Here is a 22758-nt window from a genome sequence, read left to right on the forward strand (position 1 = left end):
GCATGTAGATCCATGTATGGGGATCAGTAGGAAAAAGCAGTTTCCTAAAGTCAAGTTCACTGTATTAATCAAACACATCTTATGTTTATGCATTTCCAATACAGAATTAAAAGAAAATGTTCTCATGGAGGTTGTTATTAAATATTGAACTGTATCCATTTTATCAGCCCACACATCCTGCCTATCCTTCTCTCCAGTTGATTTGATCCGGTCATGTAGCAAAGGTGTCGAATGATTTATACAGTTAGTAAAAACTGATCTTGCTCTGGGGGTTTCTTGACCCAGGTGCCCAGACCTGCTTTCTGAAATGCTTTAAACAGCTGCTGCTTGACAGCCTGGTACGTCTGAGCCACCAGTTTAGCCTCACTGTACACTGATGGCATGTCTCCATGGCTTGGCATTCGTGTGCTCAGCTGCAGAACAAAATCAGAGGAGAGGGAAAAAAATAAAGCAAATCAACAAGCTAGCAGAAACAGGTGACTTCAACAGCCATATAATCTTCCCGTCTACATTTCCTAAGCAACAAACTATCTCTGGGCTTTCTCTGTTTGCCTTTGATTTGCAACAACAAAATACTGAAGGTATAAGGCACAAGACATTGTTCCTATCTTGAAAACGTGGAGCAAATGCAAAAAAAGGAAAACAGTTTTTGCCTTCCTGAAGTGGGTACAACCAGCGGCAAATATAAACCTGCAAATCACTTGGTGTTTTTGCAAAGAAAAATCTGCTTGTCAGTTAGGGTGCTTAGAGGAGGGGGAAAAAATAACCTTTATGAGAATCCGAAAAGAAGAGGACGTGGTTGATTTCACTAAAGGAAGCAGAGCAGTTCAGAGCTTGAGCCAGTCAAACTAATGCCAAGAGACAATATGAGGAGGATTCTCTTCCCCTCTTCCTTTAAATCTGTTATAATAAAAGATGTTGTGAAACATGCATAGGATAGGGCAGTAATCAAGCTTCGGGGATTTATGCCAGAATGTATAGCTGAGAAGCTGTCTTGTTGAGAGGGAACATGGCTAGTTCAACAAAAGTGAACATTCTGAAGTAAAACCTGAAGCATCTGCCAGAAACTGTCTTAAGAGACAAAGACGCATGTCTGCAGTCCAACAATCACCCCGAGCACACACACAAGAAGAAAGCACCTTTTGTATTTCAGAAGGACTAAATCAATGACCGTCTCTGACCTTCCAAAGTCTTAACACAGTCAAGCCAACAGTGAGTCTTTGACATTATATGGAAACAATCAAGGTCTGGAAAATGCCTTAGAGCAGGCATACAGGTGAACGTCTAGTGCTTACAACCAGCGAAATTACATCCTGTAGGAAAAACTCCCCATCAAAGCACAACCTCCAGGAGCAAACATCACAGAGAGAGACTAAAATGCAGGCTGAAGTGAGTAGGTCGAACTCCTATGGAAATCTCTGGGCCAATGTTACTCATTCAGTTTAGGGGGAGGTTAATGCTTTTATTGGTATATTCAGCCAAATACAGCAAAGGGTCTAAATGCTGGTGCAAGTTACAGGTCAGGTGTGTGTTGTCCAGAAAACAGGTGGAAGTGGCAAAGTAGTGTGCCGAATGGGGGCTCCCTTTGCTATCAATGGGTTCCAGACTCCTGCTCCTTGCCTTAGTGTGTGGGGCTCCTCCTGCTGCCTTTGGGGAGGTAGGGATTCACCCAGGGGCCGCTGCAGTGCCATTATCAGCACACACACATTCAGCTTTATCAGCAACAGGCATCTTGCTCATCAACAAACCAATTAAAAGTGCAAACTGCCTGAAAGCTCAGAGTGCTGAGTCTGGGCCCCTGCCATGTATGGCACCTGCTGCTGTAGTCCTGGTGCTGGTCTGGACTTCTCTGCTGGGTCTCAGCTGCCCCCAGATCAGATCCACTGGTCAACCCCTCACCCAGGGGTTCTGGCAGTACTGCTCCCTGCTCACTCTCTCTATTGGCCAGAGCAACATACAGCCTGGGCTGCCCACCCGTGGGAACACGAAGGACACCATGCATCCACCCCACACAGTCCCTCAGTCACTGATCCAGGGCCTCCTTCCCTTTCGGCTTTGGCTGATTCTCATGTGTATCTCAGTGCAGACTCACCAGGAGTCAGGCCGCATAACCAGGCTGCTCTCCGGACCTGTGCCCCAGAGCCTGCTGTGTCCCTGTAGCAGCAGCTATGACAGCCACTGTTCCTGCACTGCTGATGCCCCAGCTATCCCTTCATCTTCTCAAGAGACCTTGCCACAGGAACTTGGTCCAGGATTTCCTTCCATCTCCCTACCCAGCTTCTGTTTGCAATCAGGGCTCCAGAGAACTACACCATTCACAGTACTTCTGCTGTTTTGTGGAGTGGGAATTCACACCCACACAGGGAGGCTTTACACCTTCATATAGTGGGGTGGTTGTGGGGAATTGCATGCAAAATGAGTGTAATTTACAAACCAAAGGGATATAAAGGAAAAGCAACTAAGAAGAGGACATAAGAAAAAGGAACACCACCTCCCCTTCACCACATTTCTTCCAAGTGGTTGTGGCTGGATTAAGTCCTCTCAGAATGCCAATTGACACGAGTAATGCTTTGTCTGCTCAGGAAATGCCCAACTGGTACAAATCAAAATACTTTGCAGATTGTCCCCATCTTCTCCCATCCTGTAGAGAATGTCAGGATGATTCTTGGCAATCAGTGCTATAACGACCAGGAAGCAAGGAGGCAAAGGCTATATAAAGGCAGCATCCCCCTTAAGCCTTTCAGTTTCCTTTGTCTTCTCTCCTGGAAGTGTGGAGCCTAGCTCTCAGCTCTTTGAACCCAGCTCTTCCTCTTCCTGTAGCAACTCCTTAGAAGAGAAGAGCAAGGCTGACTCCAAGAAGAGGGTCAAGATGAGGAAGGAGCAAGCAGAAATAGCCACAGCTTAGTGCCTATCTGGTGATCCTACACAGATTGTGCAGTTTCCGAGGTACAAAAAGTTTCTTGGCGAGCACCCTCCAAGGAAAGGGATAATGCCAGAGAGAGTCATTCAGGGGATCCTTTACCGATTGCTGTATTGACAAAACAATGGGAAAGGGTGGCTAGGGGCAACCAGGGTATAACTGCTGTGGAGTTTAGTGGGAATTCTGGGTGCTCCGAATCTTGCAGGATCGGGTACTTCACTTGTAAGAAGTTGAAATGGCATTAGAGGTATTTACCAATATTAAATAACAGTCACAATCAGAGCCCAATTTTCAAATGTGGGTACTCAGGATGGAACATAGGAAACCAAACAGCCAATTTATGTGCACCCAAATCAGGAATACAGTGTCCTATTTTTGTATTACCAGTTTGAAAATGGAGCGTTCCACTGTCCAGAATGACCAATGTGGGCAGTTCCCTTTGAAAACTGCCAGGATTATTGCAGTACAACTTCGGGTGCTATTTCAGCTGTTAGGTCTCTCTGTGCTCCTGTCCATTCCAGCTAATGCCATCTCAACTGTACATGACTCCTGAGGATCTCCATCAGCTTTCAGTCTCTACTAATGAGGAATACTGGGGCTCCTTTGGAGGCTGTCATCATTACATGTGGACTGTCAAAGAGGTTGGCCATAAAGTAGGGATCAGCCTGTGCTATGGACAAAGGCACAGTCTCTGTTCACAGACTCTACAGCCCTGGGGACCAAGAAAGCAGAGCTCTTAGTTTTCCCTCACAACAAGGCTGAAATGCTAATACCAGGTCAGATCCACGGTTGGGAAGCTTCCAGCAGTCCCATGGCTGACTGTGAGGCTGTATCCCCGATAGTTTACAAGGCCTACCTTTCCATAAAGCTTTGCCCACTGAACATAAAATGTGTGCTTGCAGAGCCGTGAAGAGCCCCCGCAGGTCCTCTTTCCCGTTGTGGCGTTAATCACTTCGGGGTCCGTGTTACCCACTATCCAGTTCACACTGAAACTGGGAGATTTTCCTGGTTGCCGTACCTCAGCATTACTCACTCCTGTCAAGGGACAAACAGAAGGGCAGAAGAGCATTAATATCAATGGCCCCAAACTTTCACAGCCAGCAAACCTGGGCCTTTGTTGGTTAAAATATGAAATATCTCTGTGCAAACACATACCTACTGTGCACTCTGATATTGTTATTATTGTCTCTTAACTGGCACCTCTTTAGGGCATACGAGGATGGAATAATTCAGCCATTCCTGTAGATACTTTTTCTTAGCAGACAAACCTTATGTTTAGGATGGGGAATGCAATTACATGGTAATGCATGGCAGTGAGCAGCGTTATAACAGCTGAATGAACGGGGCTTCCTCTAACTGGCTTCAGTGTAAAACCCAATTTTTAAAAAGAACTAACAGGCAGCCCCAATAAACACATCTCTTCCTAAGATCTCCTCTGGGTGGGGACTGAGTTTGGTCAGTAAGTAGCACATTGAGATCCCAACTGGGGCCTCTGGATGGCAGGCAATAAAGATGTGACATAATAACAACAAGATATGTATCTCTCAACTTGGCATTTACCATGGAAAGGAAGAGATCTTCCTTTTGGTACTTAGACCCCAAGTTGATGGGGCCTTCTAAATACCATAGATCATAAATAATATGTACAAACACCTTAATAAGAGGCTGTCTAAGGACAGTCATCACAACCCTTTCCTAGGCTCACAGCACTAACTTTGAATTCACAGGCCTCTGCCCCCCCACACATAATGTAGGCAGGGTAACAAAGATCAACACTCCTGTCACTCCACTGACTACTGTTATACCCCCGGCACAGGGAATGATCACTACTGCAGACGCAGGATTTTGCCCTATCCTTGAATGTGCCTCAGGCATTCCAAGTTCTCAGTGGATGCCACATGGCTATTCTGTGGTGAGTGTGCAAGTCATATGGGTTACCGCTACTGTTTCTGTCCTAGACAACTCATCCTTGCCCCATCATGTATGACTACAGGTTTCCTACCAGCATCAGTGCACAGACTCTTGTGGCCACAACATGTCTGGGTGTTTGCTTTATACTGGAGATCTTTGTGACAAACAACATTAGAGGTGACAAAGTAGCTTAGCTCCCTCCTTAAGGTAACTCCTGCATCTTGTTCTCTTGTGCCTGGAGGCACGAGGAACCAGGAATAGATCAGCAGCAGAGTCAGCCCAAGGAGATAAGAGGAGTAAGGAAGGGGCTGGGTTTATTTTCCAGCACAACATAAATGGCATGAAGAGAGCTTTGGACCAGGATGCTCAATAGTGACTTTTAGGTGCAGAGCTCCAACTTCTGGGTCTGATAGTAATACCCCACCTAGAAAAGAGATGGTGGCCTGAAGGATATGTGGAAAATGCAGGGACTTGGCAGTATGTTTGGATTCACTTGTTCTCTTTTTCATTGATCTGCCATAGATACAACTAACCCCACAAACCTGGATAGAGGAGGCCAGCCTGGTGGTTGGACAGCAGTGGATTGTCCTACTGGGGAGCGGTTACCTTGGCAATAGGCATGGATTGGAGTCCAGGAATGACTCGCTGTTTCCAAACTGAAGCCTGGACTGTCAGCCCAACTAACAGACAATCTGCCCTTCCTACATGAGTGTCAGGCTACAGTAGTGGGTGCACACAATGATGTATTGTTTTTACAGCTTTTTGGAAAACTCCATTTATTATTCTTTGATAGATTACAACAATGAATGTCACTGTGATGCATAGCCAGAAAGGGTTAATCATCTTGCAAAATAAATAATCCTCAAAAGACAAGTGGGGACATTATGTTTGTGTTTTTGTGTATTTACATATGTACGAGTAGGGTCGACAATGTAATCAACAATCCCTGTCTATGCTGTATTCTCATAATTCAGAGATCAAAAGAACATCCTAGCATTTAAATGAATTGTAAACAGGAGATATCTCTGTATTCATCTCTTTTTGAAATGTATAGCAAATAATGGTGAATGGTGGAGGAATAAGCAAATTGCCTTATGTTAATTCTATAGTTAAGTACCAGTGATGGACCTCCTTCAAAGTCATCCCAATTACCTTTTGTTCCCCGAGGAATTCCCAACTTGTCAAAGAGGACATGAAATTGTATAAAAGGTCTTTGGGTCCTGATTCTGTCATCTCAGATCTGCTTAAGCTTCATCGAGGGAAGTTTGAGTCACAAGACTGAGGTCCCAGCTATGCTGGTATGCCCTGAATATGATATTTGGACATTGGACTATAACCTATGAACTATTTCTGAAAGAACACTTTGAAACTACAAAGCTCACCATCTCTGCTATGAATCTGAACTTCAATTAACTGAACTCATGTCTGTATGTATAATGATCTTTTAACCGTACTCTCTCTCTTTTGTTTTTGAATAAACATTAGTTTAGTCAATAAGAATTGGCTGTGGCATGCATTTGGGAAAGATCTGAAATAGTCAATAACCTGGGAGGTAATGTGTCCTATTCTTTGGGATTGGTAGAACCTTTTGATGAAATAAGATTTTTCAGGAATCTTCATCATATTTGACTTAGGTACCTGGATGGAGTCCTGAGTCTGGATCACTTTAAGTCATAAGGATATGAATCAACAGTGTGCCCTTGTTGCCAAGAAGGCTAATGGCATTTTGGGCTGTATAAGTAGGGGCATTGCCAGCAGATCGAGGGACCTGATCATTCCCCTCTATTTGGCATTGGTGAGGCCTTATCTGGAGTACTGTGTCCAGTTTTGGGCCCCACACTACAAGAAGGATGTGGAAAAATTGGAGAGTCCAGTGGAGGGCAACAAAAATGATTAGGGGGCTGGAGCACATGACTTATGAGGAGAGGCTGAGGGAACTGGGATTATTTAGTCTGCAGAAGAGAAGAATGAGGGGGAATTTGATAGCTGCTTTCAACTACCTGAAAGGGGGTTCCAAAGAGGATGGATCTAGACTGTTCTCAGTGTTACTAGATGACAGAACAGGGAGTAATGGTTTCAAGTTGCAGTGGGGGAGGTTTAGGTTGGATATTAGGAAAAACTTTTTCACTAGGAGGGTGGTGAAGCACTGGAATGGGTTACCTAGGGAGGTGGTGGAATCTCCTTCCTTAGAGGTTTTTAAGGTCAGGCTTGACGAAGCCCTGGCTGGGATGACTTAGTTGGGAATTGGTCCTGCTTTGAGCAGGGGGTTGGATTAGATGACCTCATGAAGTCCCTTCCAACTCTGATATTCTATGATTCTATGATTCTAAGGGAACTGTGTTGTTTGGACTTCTGAGTAACCAGTAAGGTAATAAAGCAACTCTTTTATGCTGGCTTGGTAAATCTAGGTATTGGAATATCCACCAGCTTTTTGGGGATTGTCTGCCCCATTCTTTGCAGTTCACCCTAATTGAGTGACCATAGCTGGTCCCCACTGGAACCCCGGTCACAGTCATAGGCGCCGACTCCGTTGGTGCTCCGGGGCTGGAGCACCTACGGGGAAAAATTAGTGGGTGCTCAGCACCCACCGGCAGCCAAGCTCCCCGCTCTACCCTGCCTCACCTCACCTCCTCCTCCGCCTCCTCTCCTGAGCGTGCCGCGTCCCAACTTCTCCGCCTACCTCCCAGCGCCTGCCACCACCAAACAGCTGTAGCAAGCTCCAGGAGGGAGGCGGGAGGAGCAGGAACGTGGCACGCTCAGGAGAGGAGATGGGGAAGAGACGGGGCTGGGGCTGGAATTTGGGGAAGGAGTCGAATGGGGCAGGGAGGGGGCGGAGTTGGGGAGGGGCCTTTGGGGAAGGGGTTGGAATGAGGGTGGGAGGGGGCGGGGCAGGGGTGAAGGGGCGGGGCTGGGGGCAGAGTGGGGTCGAGCACCCACCGGCGCCTATGGTTACAGTCACTTTAAATTTATATTTTAGCACTTCTCAGCCATTGCTCTCAGGGTGCTTTACAAGGGAGGAAAGGAATCACTATCCTCATTTTACAGATGCGGAAGCTGAGGCACAGAACAATTAAAGCCAATACTTTCAAAACTGTCCACTAATTTCTGGGTTCAGAGCTTAAGACACTGAGGGCCTGCTTTTCAGATATGCTGCACTCCAGGAGCTCCCACTGACTGCAGCTGAGATTATGGGTGGGCAGTACTTCTAAACAATCAATCCCAAGGTGTCTCAAGTTGGGCCTCCAAAAATGGGGGCACACCAGATAAGTGGCCACTTTTGAAAGGTCTCAGTAATGTGCCAAAGGTCATTCAGCAAGCCCAGTGGGGAACAAAATCCACACTGGGATCCTACTCACTGGACCGCATTGCCATCACAGTAATACTGTTGGAGTCCTCCTGCGTGAAAATGCTTCCAGCACTTGTAACATTAGAAGCAGCGCCAGTTCTGCCACTTAAAACAGTTCCCACCTCTCAGCTGTGTGCCTCTCAGCAGGACATGAATTAATGTCATAGAGAGCTGCTCACTCTCTGCTCCAAATATTGTCCAGCATGGTTCTCTCTACATGGAAAAAAAGTGTCTGCTAGAGTAAAGGGGGACTGAGCATGTAGAGGGAAAGAAATGAGGCCATTAAAAAACAAAATAATACAATGAAAGTGGTCACACTAGATACAGCTATTGGGTATTTATGGCTTCTCGGCATGGACGGCATCAGAGGAATGACCAAGGTGACTGAACTATCCTAGCTACAGCGCAAAGACGGCTTAAGACAAGACTAAAACTGAGTCATAATCACACACTGGGTTCGCAATCACTTTCATGTCACATTAATACCAATTTCAGCTTTTTTCTGAGATAACTGATGAGTCTGCATCTCAAAATCCAATTCTCCTAAGCAGTAGAATAAAAACGTCCTTTTGCTGAAATCCTGAATGTCAGAGAACTCCAGGGTCCTATTCATATACCTCCATACAGAACAAGATGCAAACTGATCAGAATCTGGTATTTGACACTTACGCACCAGTCTCTGTCAAGATATTACCAAAAAGCTTAAAGGACTGAGTGCTAAAAATATGGCAGCAAATGCTCAGCCAGCCCCTGTCTAGCAAAAAGCCACAGGTCATAGAATAAACACAGATGCAGCAAAATCAATGACCAGAGGAAAACAAAAATTTGATTTGAATTAACAGGAGCTCTGCATACATACATTACAATTAATCCCTTAAACAATAAAAAAAAAAAACAGGTCAACCCCAGGCAATCCGTGCCAATAGAGAGCGGTCTACAATAGCGGAAGGGATCATAGAAACCCACAGAAGCCGAAACCAAGCTGACATTAAACAATAGTTGAAGCTCTGCAATAACCAGTGCATAAAACAGCACAATTAAAAACAGAAACTCGGGGGGGGGGGGGGGGAAACTGATATTACTGATGAACAGCCCAAAAACCTAAAGGCTGTATGAAGGCAATAGCACATGACAATGCATGTCTGCCAATCATATGGGTGAAATTTAGCCCCCATGCCCAGATCTAGACATCATCTCTTCACCTGGTCCTGTTACAGTGTCAGTTAACAGTGTCAGGTGGGTAACATGGTGAGGTGATCAGGTGATCTCCAGATCCATGCAGAAAGGAATAAAATGGCTTAATTTGCCTCACCTGCATACCTGAGAACATCTACAGTGATTGAGGGACGCATAGGCCAGAGTGTTCTTTAGCTAATAACTCACAGTTTTGCACAGTGGATAATTTAATCCCACAGAAATGTTTCCTCTCTGCCTGTGGTATACATTATGGGGGAGTGGGAAAAGTTGGGGATCTTATTTGTAGAGAGGGGGGAAAATGACCTCCAGAGGTATTTTTCTGAGCTCCAGACAGAAGTCCTCTCTGGCAGGATAATTCAGCCATATCCAGAGAGAGGGTGAACTTGACCAGAGACATGGAAATCATTCCAATCCTTTCTTTAGGGTTAGATTGAACCATTGCTCAATGCCCAAATGTGGAGGAGCCCCAAGGAGGAATCGTGACTCAGAGAATCACAATTTCTTTCCTGCTCCTCACTTGCTCCTGGGAGGGGATCATTTACTTCAGCCATTTACTGACTGTAGAATATTCCTTCCTTTGCACCAGCTAGTGTGGGTGAAGCCAAGATTCTCTCTACTCCCTATTCCTCCTGACCCACCTGCTCAGGGGATGAGAGGAATACCAAGCGCACAGCAGGTTTCTGTTCTTTTCCCCCTGCACCTGTGCCCAAGTTCAGGGGAAGGGAGGGGATTGGAGTCTTACTACCCCTTACTCCTCTGTATTACCTTGTTAGAGTCAGGTCCAGGTTGGCCCTTTGATTGATAGTGGCATTTTAACAAGGGGCTCCTGTGGATCCAGGCAGTCCCCTCGAGCTCATGAATATTAAAGTCTTTGAAACAAACTAGGCGAAATTGTGCCCTGAATCACACCCGGTTCTGTCCCACTGGAGTCATAGGAGTTGCAGAAGTGTAGCTGATGGCACAGCGTGGGCCTACACTGTTTTACTTAATGGGATACACAGCATTGCCAACCCCAAGCATTTAAATATCATGAGTTAGGATTCTCCCTCCTCTCCCCTCCCCCAAATCAGTAAGAGAACCTTTTATAACAGGTTAGATTTTAAAAAGAAATAGAAACAAAAAAACCCTTAATGCTAGGCCTTATTCTGTTTTCAGTCACGTGGTGTAAATCAAAAGTAATGCCACTGAAGTCAATGGAATTTCACTTGAGTGGAATTGGTGTGTGAGAAAAATCAAACAGGTGTTTTCTACTGTGGTAGCAAGGAATGATCTCAGCTGTCCTCATCAGGGCCTTAACTCTTTTCTTCACTAAAATGGCCTACCTTAAGGCATAAATGAGATAACAAAAATGCTAGGTATCCTCATAAACAAAGGGGACCAATAATTTTTAATCTCTATTAGTTTGAGTTCTAATTGGAATCCAGAGGTAGAAGCTGCCCGGTTTGAGATAGTTATGGGTTCCAATGCATTCCACGTGCCTTTTTCTAGTCACCCATTTCATTAGCCATTAGTTTCACTGAATACTTTGTCCTCGAAACCTCTCATTTGAGGAAGTCTTCTGTGCACCACAGTTTTACAGCTGTGAAGCACATAACATAAATCACAACAACCTACATTTAATATGGATTGACACTGGCTCCGTAGGAGTCATGAGCATGTATGAAACAATGTTTTTCTTAACTAAAGCAATACAGATCAAATCATCTGGAGAGACAGATTCCACCCACTACTGCTCCCAGTCTAAAGGAAATTCACAGACAGCATAAAGGCAAAGAGAAAGCTTTCCCAAACAAAGACAACTCTCAGTGAAAGAAGAAACAGGACAAGTTCTATGAGACAAATACATTGCAAGTGACATCGGTACCCCTTTGTTGCAGCTTTACCATCCTGAAAATATGTGACATTGGCTCACAAACATAAATGTACAGTATAAAGCCAAACCCTTGCCAGTATCATCTGGGCTGGCTGTGGTCATTTCCCACAGCCAGCCCAGATAAGATTAAAAATCTTATCATTTTTAATCACTTTTCAACCTGTGTGGGGTTTCTTTGTACACAGGAAACTTCCAGTGAGACTTATTAGAAAATGGGCTTGATTCTTATCTCATGTACACTGATGTACTATTATGTAAAACTGATGTAATAACATATGAAATAAGTTCATTATGGTCACAATGTGTGAAATTCACCCCTGTGCAGAGGTCCAGCACAAGAACTATGAACTACATAAGTCCCACTTAAATCCTATTTTGAGGACTTAATTGGCTTAAGTGTGTGATGGCCTTCTGCACAGGGATAAATTTTCCCCACTAAAGGGAGAATGTACTGGTACTCTATATGGAAATCACTTTAGAGGCCAAGTCTCATTCTAGTGTAGTCATTGATAAACAGGATTTATATAGTTATTAATGTAATCTCAAACAAAATGATGAAATATGTATGGGGATTCCTTATACATTCGTATTAGACAATCTTCTATATTTGTCTAACTATACCGAAGATTTATAAAGCAAATGTTTGACAACAGGCTAAGCAGCTACCTCTGACATACTCACCCTGACAACAAACATGCAAGTGGTACCAATCTAATGTGCTAAGCCCACAGTGAAACAGTCAATTTCCCCCTTAGCTAAACTATCACTTCTTCACGCTTAGCAAAGCTAATTTTTATCTCAAAGACGCATGTGAAACATAAAAACTCAGCAAGAGGAATAAGAAATAGATAAAGGATAAACTATCCAACAGCACTGAAGTGACTTAGGTGCTTTAAGTTACTCCATTGAGGTCAGTGCTGCGATATCAGCAGAGGCTCCTGGCAAGTCATTTATACCTACCACAGTCATCCCCTTGGTATCTCAGTGCATCCTTGCCAACAATCACAGTTCTCCAGTGTTCCAGGAGCCTGACTGAAGGGCCTGATCCTATGAGGTGCTGAGGACCTTCAACTCTCAGTTACCTCAAACGGACTGGAAGGCACTCAGCAATCTGCAGGATGTTGTCCCACTTCTCAGGATCCGGCCCTAAGGTAGCTTCAGAATAGTTGGGAATCCTGGCTGCTGGCTAAGGCCAATTAAATCAATGAGAGTTTTTCCATTGACATCACTGGATTTGGATCAGGCCCTGGCTAATAAGGATTTATTAGGCTATGGGGGCTGATAGGATTACATCCTACCAATACTATTACTACTGTGTAGTGTGGATGATGTACTGCGGGCTGTTGTACCACCTGCTGCCACAAGGGGACTCCTTATGGTGCCAGAGCTGGACTACACAGACTGCAGCCAGGGGAGGGAACAGGGAATAAAGGCTTGTGTGGGGTTGATTGACAGTACAGGGATCCCTGCATTAACCTCCCTGCAGTCCTTCCCTGATGCTTCTGTTCAGACCCAGCAACAAGGAATGGAGTAGGGGGTCTGGGCGAGGGGGCTCTCAGATGGGAGGAGGCGGGCTACTTCTCCTGGGGTGCGGATGGTGGGCAGCAGGTAGGTGAGGAAAGGGTCCTGAGCCTGAGGATGGGTATTTTGACTCTGTAGGGTTGTGTGTGTGTGTGTGCGTGTGTGTGTATGTGTGTCCCTGAGCCTGGGAGTGTCAAACGAGAAAGGGCTCTGAGCTGCAGGGGCTGGTTCTGAGCTGTGGAGATGTTAGCTAGGAAGTGGAAGGATTTTCAGTCTGGGGGAAGATGTTTCTGAGCAAGTGGGAGTTGGGCTGGAGGGAGCTTGAGGAGGCCCTGGGTCAGGAGTGGGCTGGGTTGGGCAGCCAGGGTTGAGTACAAGGGGAATGAAGTCCATTGGGCTGTAAGAGCTAAAGTACTGATGCCACTTTAAGCATTTAAAGCTGTGTAGCATTCATGGCCACCAATGGGCCACTGTAAGAGTTTAGGGCCTGATCCTTCAAGGCGCTGAGCAACTCCTGTGAGGTGCTAAGTGCACTCAACTCCCACTGATTTCAGTGGGAACTGTGGGCATGCTGCACCCTGCTGGATTGGGCCCATTGCAGTCAATTAGAACTTTACTATTGGTTTCAATGGGTGCCAGATCAGACCCTTATGGACATATTCAGGTAACCCACATGGTCACCCCAGCTATGCATCCTGGTGGTCCCTATTGACCAGCAGTCCTTCCTACTGATTATCATTAGGAATAAATTGCTTCCCTGGGAGCCTGCTGCGTTAGTTGGATCATTCCTCTCCCAATGTAGCCTGGAGCAGTGTATTGCTATTGCTCAAAGGAGAATGAGAGGAAAACATGCAGCTTGGATGCATGGAGGACACATGGTGTAAACAAATGCTAAGAAGTTAACTTTCCTCTTGACGTCCAGTGCAATTAGTAATGGGAAAGGTGATCATTTGTCTTTCAAGCAGGTGTTTGCTTACCACTGAGGAGCAACTGATTATGCCGGTATGAAGCTGGCAGCTGACCAATGTCTTCTATTCTATGGCTCATTACCCTGGAAAGGTGACCAGTGTGACAGAGGCTTCCCACAATAATGCTGTGCAAGTATGTGGGTTCGATGAAGTAACTGAGGAGAGCACCTTGTAACCCAAGAACGTTCCATCTGGAAAAGAAATACAGCAGTGATAAAACATACTGGTACAGAAACGAACCTGTGAGAGACTGTGAGGAAAAAAAATGTCAACACATGGGTGAGGGAGACTTTTCCCATCTTTGGAATTTTGATTCCAGAGATAAACATTTAGGGTCAGACGCTCTACTTGGCTAAGTCACCTTAAACTACCCTAAATATATAGCTGAGGATTCCCTCGGTGTGGAGTGATCTTTGGCTGGCATAAAGCTCCTCCTGCTGTAGCATCAGAGTGTGCCGTGACATGTCGGAAACATGTCGGGGCAGAAAGGGATGGAGCTGGTGGCCCCTGGATTGGAAGCAGAAAGGTGGTTTAGAGTTATCCCTCACACCCCGGATCATTTGTGCCAAGCATAGTGTAGCTGAGGATTTAGCTCATTAGGCCTGAGCCAGCACTGCATTTCTTTGGCTTTATGCTAGTACAACCGGACCTATTTCAATGGAGTTGTTCCTGCATAAAGCTGAGCTAGTTAGGAGTGAATCAGGCCCACAGATTATCTCACACTGGGCAACTAGTGGAAAACACTAGGACTGATTCTCCTCTCACACTGGTATTAGCCTGGTGTAACTCTGCTGACTTAGTGGAGTTACGTCTGACTTATAGGCCTCATGTTGGACACAATCCTTGGAATGGCTATTTGATTTGAAGCGCCTTTTGCATTTATTCTTAACACACATTTTTATGGATTTTTAAAATTGTCCTGCATAAAAATATCCATGTTCTTACGTTAGAAATGGGGTTAGAGTGGAAACAAAAGCACTGGTATTCCTTATTCGCTATTGGTCGTATGTTATTTGCTATTCTCTTCTTTAAGAAAGTTTCGGTCATCCACTCATGGGGCAGACACGATGCCATGTTTCGTAGGTGACCAAGTGCCACACCACATAGTTGTCATGACCAGTTTGCTGCAAACACCTCACAGGCTGACATTTGTTTGCACAGACTGCTTGCCATGCAATATGAAGAGCAAATACCTTCAAAAAAAATCAAAGTTTATTCCTGAACCGAAAAAAGGGTTACATTTGTTAGGTAATTTATTCATAACAAATAATTCGATGAGCTCTGATATAGTCAGACTGAGTGTGCCTTGCCTTGATGCTCTCAATACAGATAGAAAAGAATGACGATGAAAACCTTAGGGCCGTGCCACTGCTAATGATTTTGAGCTCCTTATAACTGCTATTGGATTAGTTGAAAGAGCTGCTCTGCATTTTAATACGTACAATTCTTTTATATAAAGCTAGTTACAAATAAGACTGAATCCAAATTCTAAATTCTCTAGAGGATATATAATTAGATAAAAAGCAGAAAGGAGAAAAAGGAGAAAAAGAGATTTCAAGATACAGTTATCTTCACTTGCCAACCTTAGGTTCTGTCTTGCTCAGTGCCAGTTTAATGGGAAATATTTTTCCTTTCTAAATGAACACAAACATGTTTTCCTGAACTTAAGTGACACTTATAGTTCAAAGCTTTTCACCTCGTTTTGGGTAGTACTGAGCTCAAATTAGAAACTCTTTTGAAAAATGTGCTTTTGGGGAGAGCATTTTGGCTTATAAAAGCTGACAACATTTGGAGATCCAGAGCCGAATGAAAGAGTTTCGAGGTGTCTGTTATTTGAGGCAACATCCAGTGGTTACAATGCTAAATAATGTGTTTAAAGCACAATCTCCATCAGCAGCAAGCATTATGTAGCTAATTTCTTACATCATTGTTCTTTTCATTAATTAACATTTCTCAACCGTTAGTGCAATTATTGCGGTGCCTCTGTGCTGTATGTCTCTTTTCATGATTAATAAGGAGTCATTATATTTCCCTTTCCTGAAGCAGTCAATTAACACGGAATACTTTCCATTAATTACGGAATGTTTAAAACCAGCATGCTGTACCTGGAGAGCAATCTGCTCAAGAAACCTGTGACACCAATTGCTTTAAAAAGTTCTCTTTAAATTTTATTCCAAAAACACAAGCAATTTAGCTGGCTATATTAATTTGCCTCAGAAGCAGGGCTGTGAATGAGAAACATCTTTTAATCTCATGCAAGAAAAGGCAGCCATCTGGCTGCTGAGGATTTCAGAGTGAGACTTTCCCTCTCTCTCTCCATAAATGCAGGTCATTAAAGTAATGTGTTCATCTACATAAAACTCAAATGGAATATAAAAGGTAATATTTATATACAAACAATTTAGTCCCACAATTTAAACAGTCATTGGTTTTATGAAACATTTACTTTAGTCTATCAGATTTGCATAACTTCATTTGGGGAAAAAAAGTGTGGTCATTTCTGCAAATAATGTCACTTTTAAAGGAAGGGACTATCTGACTCTTTGAATGCATATCTTATTGCAATGCAAAATTAATAATGCAAGCTTAGGCAATAGAGAGTTCAGTTAACAGCACTGAATTCAGAATTGGCTTCGAAGCAGAGTAAAATATATTAGACAGCAACTCTTCCTTTCAGACTGAAACACTTGCAAGATCTCAGTGTCGTTCTCAATATATGACATTTTCTTTTATACCCTCCCTCCAAACCGCCCCCCCCCCCGTATGTTTGTTTGAAAAGGAAAGAGAAAACAGAAAAACAACATATGTTCCGCAAGACTGAAATATCACCAATATGCATATCATAAGTAGATTACCCGGGTCTTATTTACAAAAATAGGCTAGTGAGTTCACATAATAAATAAAGAGATAGTAATGATTATTATTTGCATTAAATACCAACCTGTAGCATCTTTACAGAGATTTTATATGGCTAATTCTGATCTCGCTGACACCCTTGTTAGGGATGACTAAGTCTATGAAGTGAGTGGAATTATATCAATGGAAAACATGGTATAAGTGTGATCAGATCAGCCCTTTGTGTTCAAAGCATTGTATAAACATTCACTAATTCTCACAATGATCCTGAGAGGTAGATCAATATAATTATCTGCACTGGGAGATTGAGGCAGAAAAGTGAAGTTACTTGCTCAAGATCACAGAGTTATTTAAAGGAAGAGCTGGGATTAGAACTCAGGGCTTCCTAAATCCCATTGTTGTGCTTATTCTGCCTGACAAGACTGTCCCTCCCAGCCAGCCAAGGACAGCCCAGCAATAGCATTAGAAAGGCAATAAGATTTGTGGATCACCCAAGGCGGACCTTGACTTTAAATACACAGAAAGAGAGGAGAACGCAACTAAAAGAATGAGGGGAAAAAATTCAGAGAAGCACCTGTGCCTGAAATGTGAAGACAGAGTATAAATTTATTATCCCAGAACTAAGGTCCTTTCAGAATATCACCTATATCCTGTGCCATGGAGGAGAGAGAGACCAGATAACAGACCTACTCACCTAGCAGGCAAGTTTCAATGGGGAAGGCAGCTCTTGACTGGTTTCCAGTGCCAGCCCCTATGAGAACTATCAAGCTAGTTAGTCCACTCAGTCTTAAAAATGGCTCTCAGACTATCTCATGTTTTGCAGGCTTAGTGTCTCTATGCCAGTCTAACTTGTGGCCTGATTTAGCTTCCATTAGCTTTCCATTACATTTTATAAGGAGTGGATTGTGTCCTTAAATTGTTCTGACACCTCCCAGTACACATTTGCCTGTCCATGAAAAAAGATGCTTCGCTATTTTCATGTCCTTGAGATAACGGTTCTTCTTGCTAACAAAAGAACGGAAAGCTTGGTGTTTCCTTTTCAAAATACTTGGGAGTGGGAACTGGATCGTCATGGGGCTGCAATGTAATCATAATGAGGTAAAGAGCTTTTGTGATATTGGTCATGGATTCAGATCAATGCCTTGATAGCAGTGACCAAATTACCACCTGATGGCTGTTCAGTGACTGATGCTGCTGACCTACTCACAAGTCCACATCACAAAAATCATCACTAATTTGCATCCTGACTGGCAGTCTCAGCACAGATCCCACAGATGGAAAAAGCAAAGATTGAACTATGCTCTCAAGTCTGGCCCCAGTTCAGCAAAGCATTTAATCGTGTGCTTAAGTCTATTCCTATTCAGCAGAGCACCATTACTATAAGCACCTGCTTAAGTCCCACTGAAGTCAATAGGTACCTAAAGTTGAGTGTTGTTCTGGTTAGGGATGGACTTCTGCACTAGGGTCCCTGAGCACTCCCATCTCTGTCACAGATCAGAGCAGAGGCACATTGGTTGGAAGTTTGCATTGCTATAACTTGTGCTGCACTCTTCTGTGGCTAAGGAGAGGACCTCATGCTTGAGGGCAGCCAGTCAATTAATTTTCATGAGGACTATATTCAAATGACAAATATTTGGGAGAAGCCTCTTGCTTGTATAATCCCTATTCTGGCTATCACATATTTATAGTACACCTGGTTTTAGTAACCAGCTCAGTTCTCTGGTAATTAAACACCTACAGGATTACTTAAGGCTACGTCTTCACTACCCGCCTGAATCGGCGGGTAGAAATCGATCTCTCGGGGATCGAATGATTGCGTCTCGTCGGGACGCGACAATCGATCCCCGAATCGACGCTTGTACTCCACCAGCGCAGGTAGGAGTAAGCGCCGTCGACGGGGGAGCCGCGGAGGTCGATTTGCCGCCGTCCTCACAGCGGGGTAAGTCGGCTCGAATACGTCGAATTCAGCTAAGCTATTCGTGTAGTTGAATTTGCGTATCTTAAATCGACCCCCTCCCCCCCGTAGTGAGGACGGGTAGGAAAATTATGGGAAGTGATTCTGGTCTGAGCGGCAGTAAAAATATCAATAGCAATGTTCATTTCTGAAGGAGCTTTTTCTATGTAATCTACTGTAGGTGCATGAAAGTAGCTGTGTTCCCATCTGTAACAAAGTGCTTGCTTCAAATACAGCTTTTCCAAATAAAATTATTATTCAGCGGAAACGCAGTGTTACATTTCAGGCCCTCCAAATATCAAAGTGACTTTCCTCACTAAGAAGAAATATAGTGGATCATTTTGAGTATTTCTAATTGTGCAAGATTTGTAAAGGCTGTTTTCAAGGGCACACTTCTCAGATGATTTATACTCTGTGTGCTTTTTAATAACCTTTCCAATAAGAAAATCAACCCACTTCTCACACAGTCACAGATTTTTAAAAAAATCTTCAGCAAAGAGGATCAATAAAACCAAATGTCGCCCCCCCCCCAAGCTTAAACTGGGGAGTTTTTCTGGTTTAGGGCTTTTGCTCAAGTCCTTTTGTTCAAGCCGCTGATATTACTGCAGTGTTCCCAGAGACAAAATTCCATGCCCAGTTTTCAATAATCCCTAAACAAATATATTTTTGCCTGTATGTCAGTCATTGAAATGCCAAAGATGAATTGGAAGGGATCTTGGAGCAGGCAGCTTTTCTTTAATTAGATGACACACTCTCCTTGCTCAGAACAAATCATAACTACATGGCGACTCCGACTACAATCGCAACGGAACTGTTTGCATGTGCTTATGCCAGTCAGTCACTAACAGAGAGATTCTTGAAAATATACTTATAAATAATAATTACATCAGAATCCTCATCACTGTTGTGATATAACTGACAGCCTGGGACTGGAGTTGGCTGCAGCACCTTCATGCTGCTGTATATGTGAAGCTGACTCAACTGCAGTAGGTGTAGCTTTACATCCGTTATCTTTCAGCGTACATAATGACAGTGTTTTACATTTATGTAGCACCTTTTCTCCCAAAGGATCCCAGTGCACTTCAGGTACACTAGGTATACAGCTTTGCCAATGAAATATGGCCAACTTTGGGGTGGTGGGCAGACAACCAGGATATGCTGCACACCAGGAGGGTGACAGTAATTGGTCGAGGAAACGCTCCTGTTCCCCTGATTGCTTCCCCTACCTAAGTGGTTTTTATTTCATCCTCTGTGATGCTCTGTTCTCTTGGCCCACCTTCCCCATCTACACTCCTCCCTCCACAACTCTGTCCCTTTCTCTTGCTGGTGAAATGAAAAGAAACACATTCTAAGCATGGAACTAATGTTGCTTCAGTTTGTTAATTTACCCTCCTCTCTCTTCTCCCCCTCCACTGCTTCAAGCAAATCAGCAGAATGGAGCTGTGTGATGGAGAAGAGAAGCCAAGAAGGTGTGATTGGGTGAATCTGAAGCTATGAAGTAAGAGCATGCTGAAGACTTTGCTACTTTCATAGACCTTCTCTGTTCAACTGGGGGAGCAGAACAGCAGGGGGCACATTTCAGCTGAGAAAAATGTGTTGTCATGTTCTAACTTCTGCTGGTGAGAGAGACAAGATTTCAAGCTTACACAGAGCTCTTCTTCAAGTCTGGGAAAGGTACTCAGAGTGTCACAGCTAAGTATCTTTCCCAGATCTGAAGGAGAGGTGTGTGTAGATGGACCTTTGGTCTGACCCAGTATGACCATTCTTATGTTCTTAAAAGCTTGTCTCTTTCACCAACAGAAGTTGGTCCAATAAAAGATATAACCTCACCCACCTTGTCTCTCTAATAACCTGGGACCAACGCAGCTATAACAACACTACAAACAACTGTCATGTTCTGAAATTGATTGAGCCTGTGTAAACTAACCAAAACCTAATGGGCTTTGAAGGCACTGGTCTGCATTGGGTGGTGGAGTAGCCCCAGAGTGAGTGCTGCTGGATTGCATCTCAGTGCAAGGGTTGCTGTTGTGCCTGGTCTTTGTGTGAAGGTGTGTGTAGGAGGGGAAGGCAGACAGAGGGGTAAGGCTCTTTGTGCCCTACTTCCTACTTCTGCACTCATTCAAGGGCCACGCATGATCCGGTTCTCAACATAGGTTATAAAAATAGAGCATGCTAATGAAGAAGGGACAATAGGCCAAATCCTCAGTGGTGTAAATGGATATAGTTCCCCTGAAGTCAATATTTACTTACCTCTGATGTGCTGTGAAGGCCTAGGGCCGATTCTTATCTCACACTGATGTTACTCCAATGACTTCAATGGAACTACTCCTCATTCACAGCACGAGGGCAGACTCAAATCCTAAATTTTTCCTAACAACATTATTGTTATTATTGTTAAAGGAAACAGCTAACTCCCCACTCCCCACTGCTCCCAGTGAAATATTAAGAGAACTGTAGATTGAAATTTTCAAAGACACATAAGGGAATTAAGTGCCCAACTCCCATTGAAAGTCAATGGGTACTAAGCACCTAATTCCCTTAGGCACCTTTGAAAACCACAACTATAAATAATATCACTTGTGAATTTGAAAGCTTTCTTTGTTTATTGCTTTTATGGGAGATGCATTTTTTTTGTTCTTATCAACTGTTTTAAGTCTTGTCTGCTTAGTGTACCATTAACCTACTGTACCACAGACATTACTATCAAAGTTTCCTGTTATGCTTTTGCACCATATAAATTGTTACTCATGGTGGTCTATATTCAGCAGAGTACCTACCATGTTCCTATTAATATGATTATTTAGCTACTAGTGGTTTAGAAACTGGAACTAGCGCATTAGTTTTTGATCAGTTTCTTAGCAGTGTGTGTGTGTGTATATATATATTTTTTTCTGGAATATCCCTTGTCATGGAAGACTGAAGTTGAATTCTCAGTCACACAGAAAGGGGTTAAGAGAGAGAATTACAAATTGACTTTATTGTGTGCACAAATTGTCTCTAACTGAAGAGCTAGCTGTGTTAATTGATTTTCATTTACATTAATATGCAGCTTTTGAAGTAGCTTTTTTTAAGAGTTACCTTGCCAGGCTCAGTCTTCTGTTAATAATGTCTCTGGTCAACAGGCTAACCCTAAAATAGATCTAAAAAAGTGAATATCTATCACTGACTTGCAGTTTAGCATTTTTCTATGGTACATTTAAACGCATCTTAATTTGTCCAAATCACTTTGTAAAGTTCTATTTTGGATCAGACAGCAAATGTGAAAAATTGGGACAGGGAGTGGGGGAAAATAGGAGCCTATATAACAAAAAGACCCAAAAATCAGGACTGTCCCTATAAAATAGGGACATCTGGTCACCCTACCTATTGCTAAACTCTTACGCCATTCTTTAACACCACTCTTATCTTACACTATTATGAATACTTCCCTCAATAGATATTCAGATCTATTCACTAGCGATGGGCGAGAAGGACCTTTGAATCTTACCAAGGGAACAAGAATAGACTGTTTGACAATGGCGAACATGAAGTTTGGAGGCACTCTGCTGCTATTCATGTCATTGTACGGGTGAGGTATAATTCAGATGTTATAAATCTCACTTAGCCCCTGGGTTTAACTTCGGAGTCTTTTTGAAATAGTAGGTAACTGCTCAGTGCATAACATGGTGGCACAAAAATGCAGCCTTTTAAAGCTGACCTTTTGAGGAAGCTTTTTAAAATAAAACAATTTAAAAATGGTTTATGATCTAAAGTCAAGAGTGAGTGCAACGTGGGCTGAATTCTGACTGGTGTTTACTCCTAAGCATGTGCCAGGAACACTGTGTCTCAATGGGGAATGTCCCCACAAAGTGTGTGGTGAGTATACTTCGCAGACCTTCCACAAGTGCTCTGCCAGGGGATCCTCAAAAGGGTGGTTCTGAATGGGGCCTAGGAGTCAGGGTCCATGCATTTAAACATGATTATGTCCTGGCCTGGCCATTGCTCAACATGCCCTCAACCAGGTTCTCTCTGCCAGAACTAGAGACAATTTAATCTGCACTGGGAACTGGGGGGACGGACTTTGGGCAGCTAGAAGAGGGGTGCACAATTAGTGCTGCTCTGAAATATGATGGTGGAGTTGTTCGGAGTGAAACACAGTATGTTGCAGAATTTGGTCTTGTATGTGTTTAGTCAGATTTTCAGACGATCTCAGCACCCATAGTTGGGGCCAGA

At 43.6% G+C, this 22758-nt stretch overlaps 1 protein-coding gene across 1 annotated transcript in view; it reads right to left on the reverse strand.

Annotated features, from left to right (window-relative positions):
- Positions 1-236: 236 nt before the first annotated feature.
- The window catches only part of ADARB2 (adenosine deaminase RNA specific B2 (inactive)), a 414939-nt gene continuing 392417 nt past the window's right edge, over positions 237-22758 (reverse strand). Inside the window, exons 8-10 of the mRNA XM_024203992.2 lie at positions 13746-13927; positions 3777-3955; positions 237-413 (exon numbers count right to left, since the gene is read on the reverse strand). Coding sequence (XP_024059760.2) covers positions 237-413; positions 3777-3955; positions 13746-13927 — 538 coding nt within the window. The remainder of the gene's footprint in view (positions 414-3776; positions 3956-13745; positions 13928-22758) is intronic.

This window comes from Terrapene carolina, unplaced genomic scaffold (genome assembly GCF_002925995.2).
Source record: "Terrapene carolina triunguis isolate 2854851 unplaced genomic scaffold, T_m_triunguis-2.0 Scaffold111, whole genome shotgun sequence".
Classification (NCBI taxonomy): Eukaryota; Metazoa; Chordata; order Testudines; family Emydidae; genus Terrapene; species Terrapene triunguis.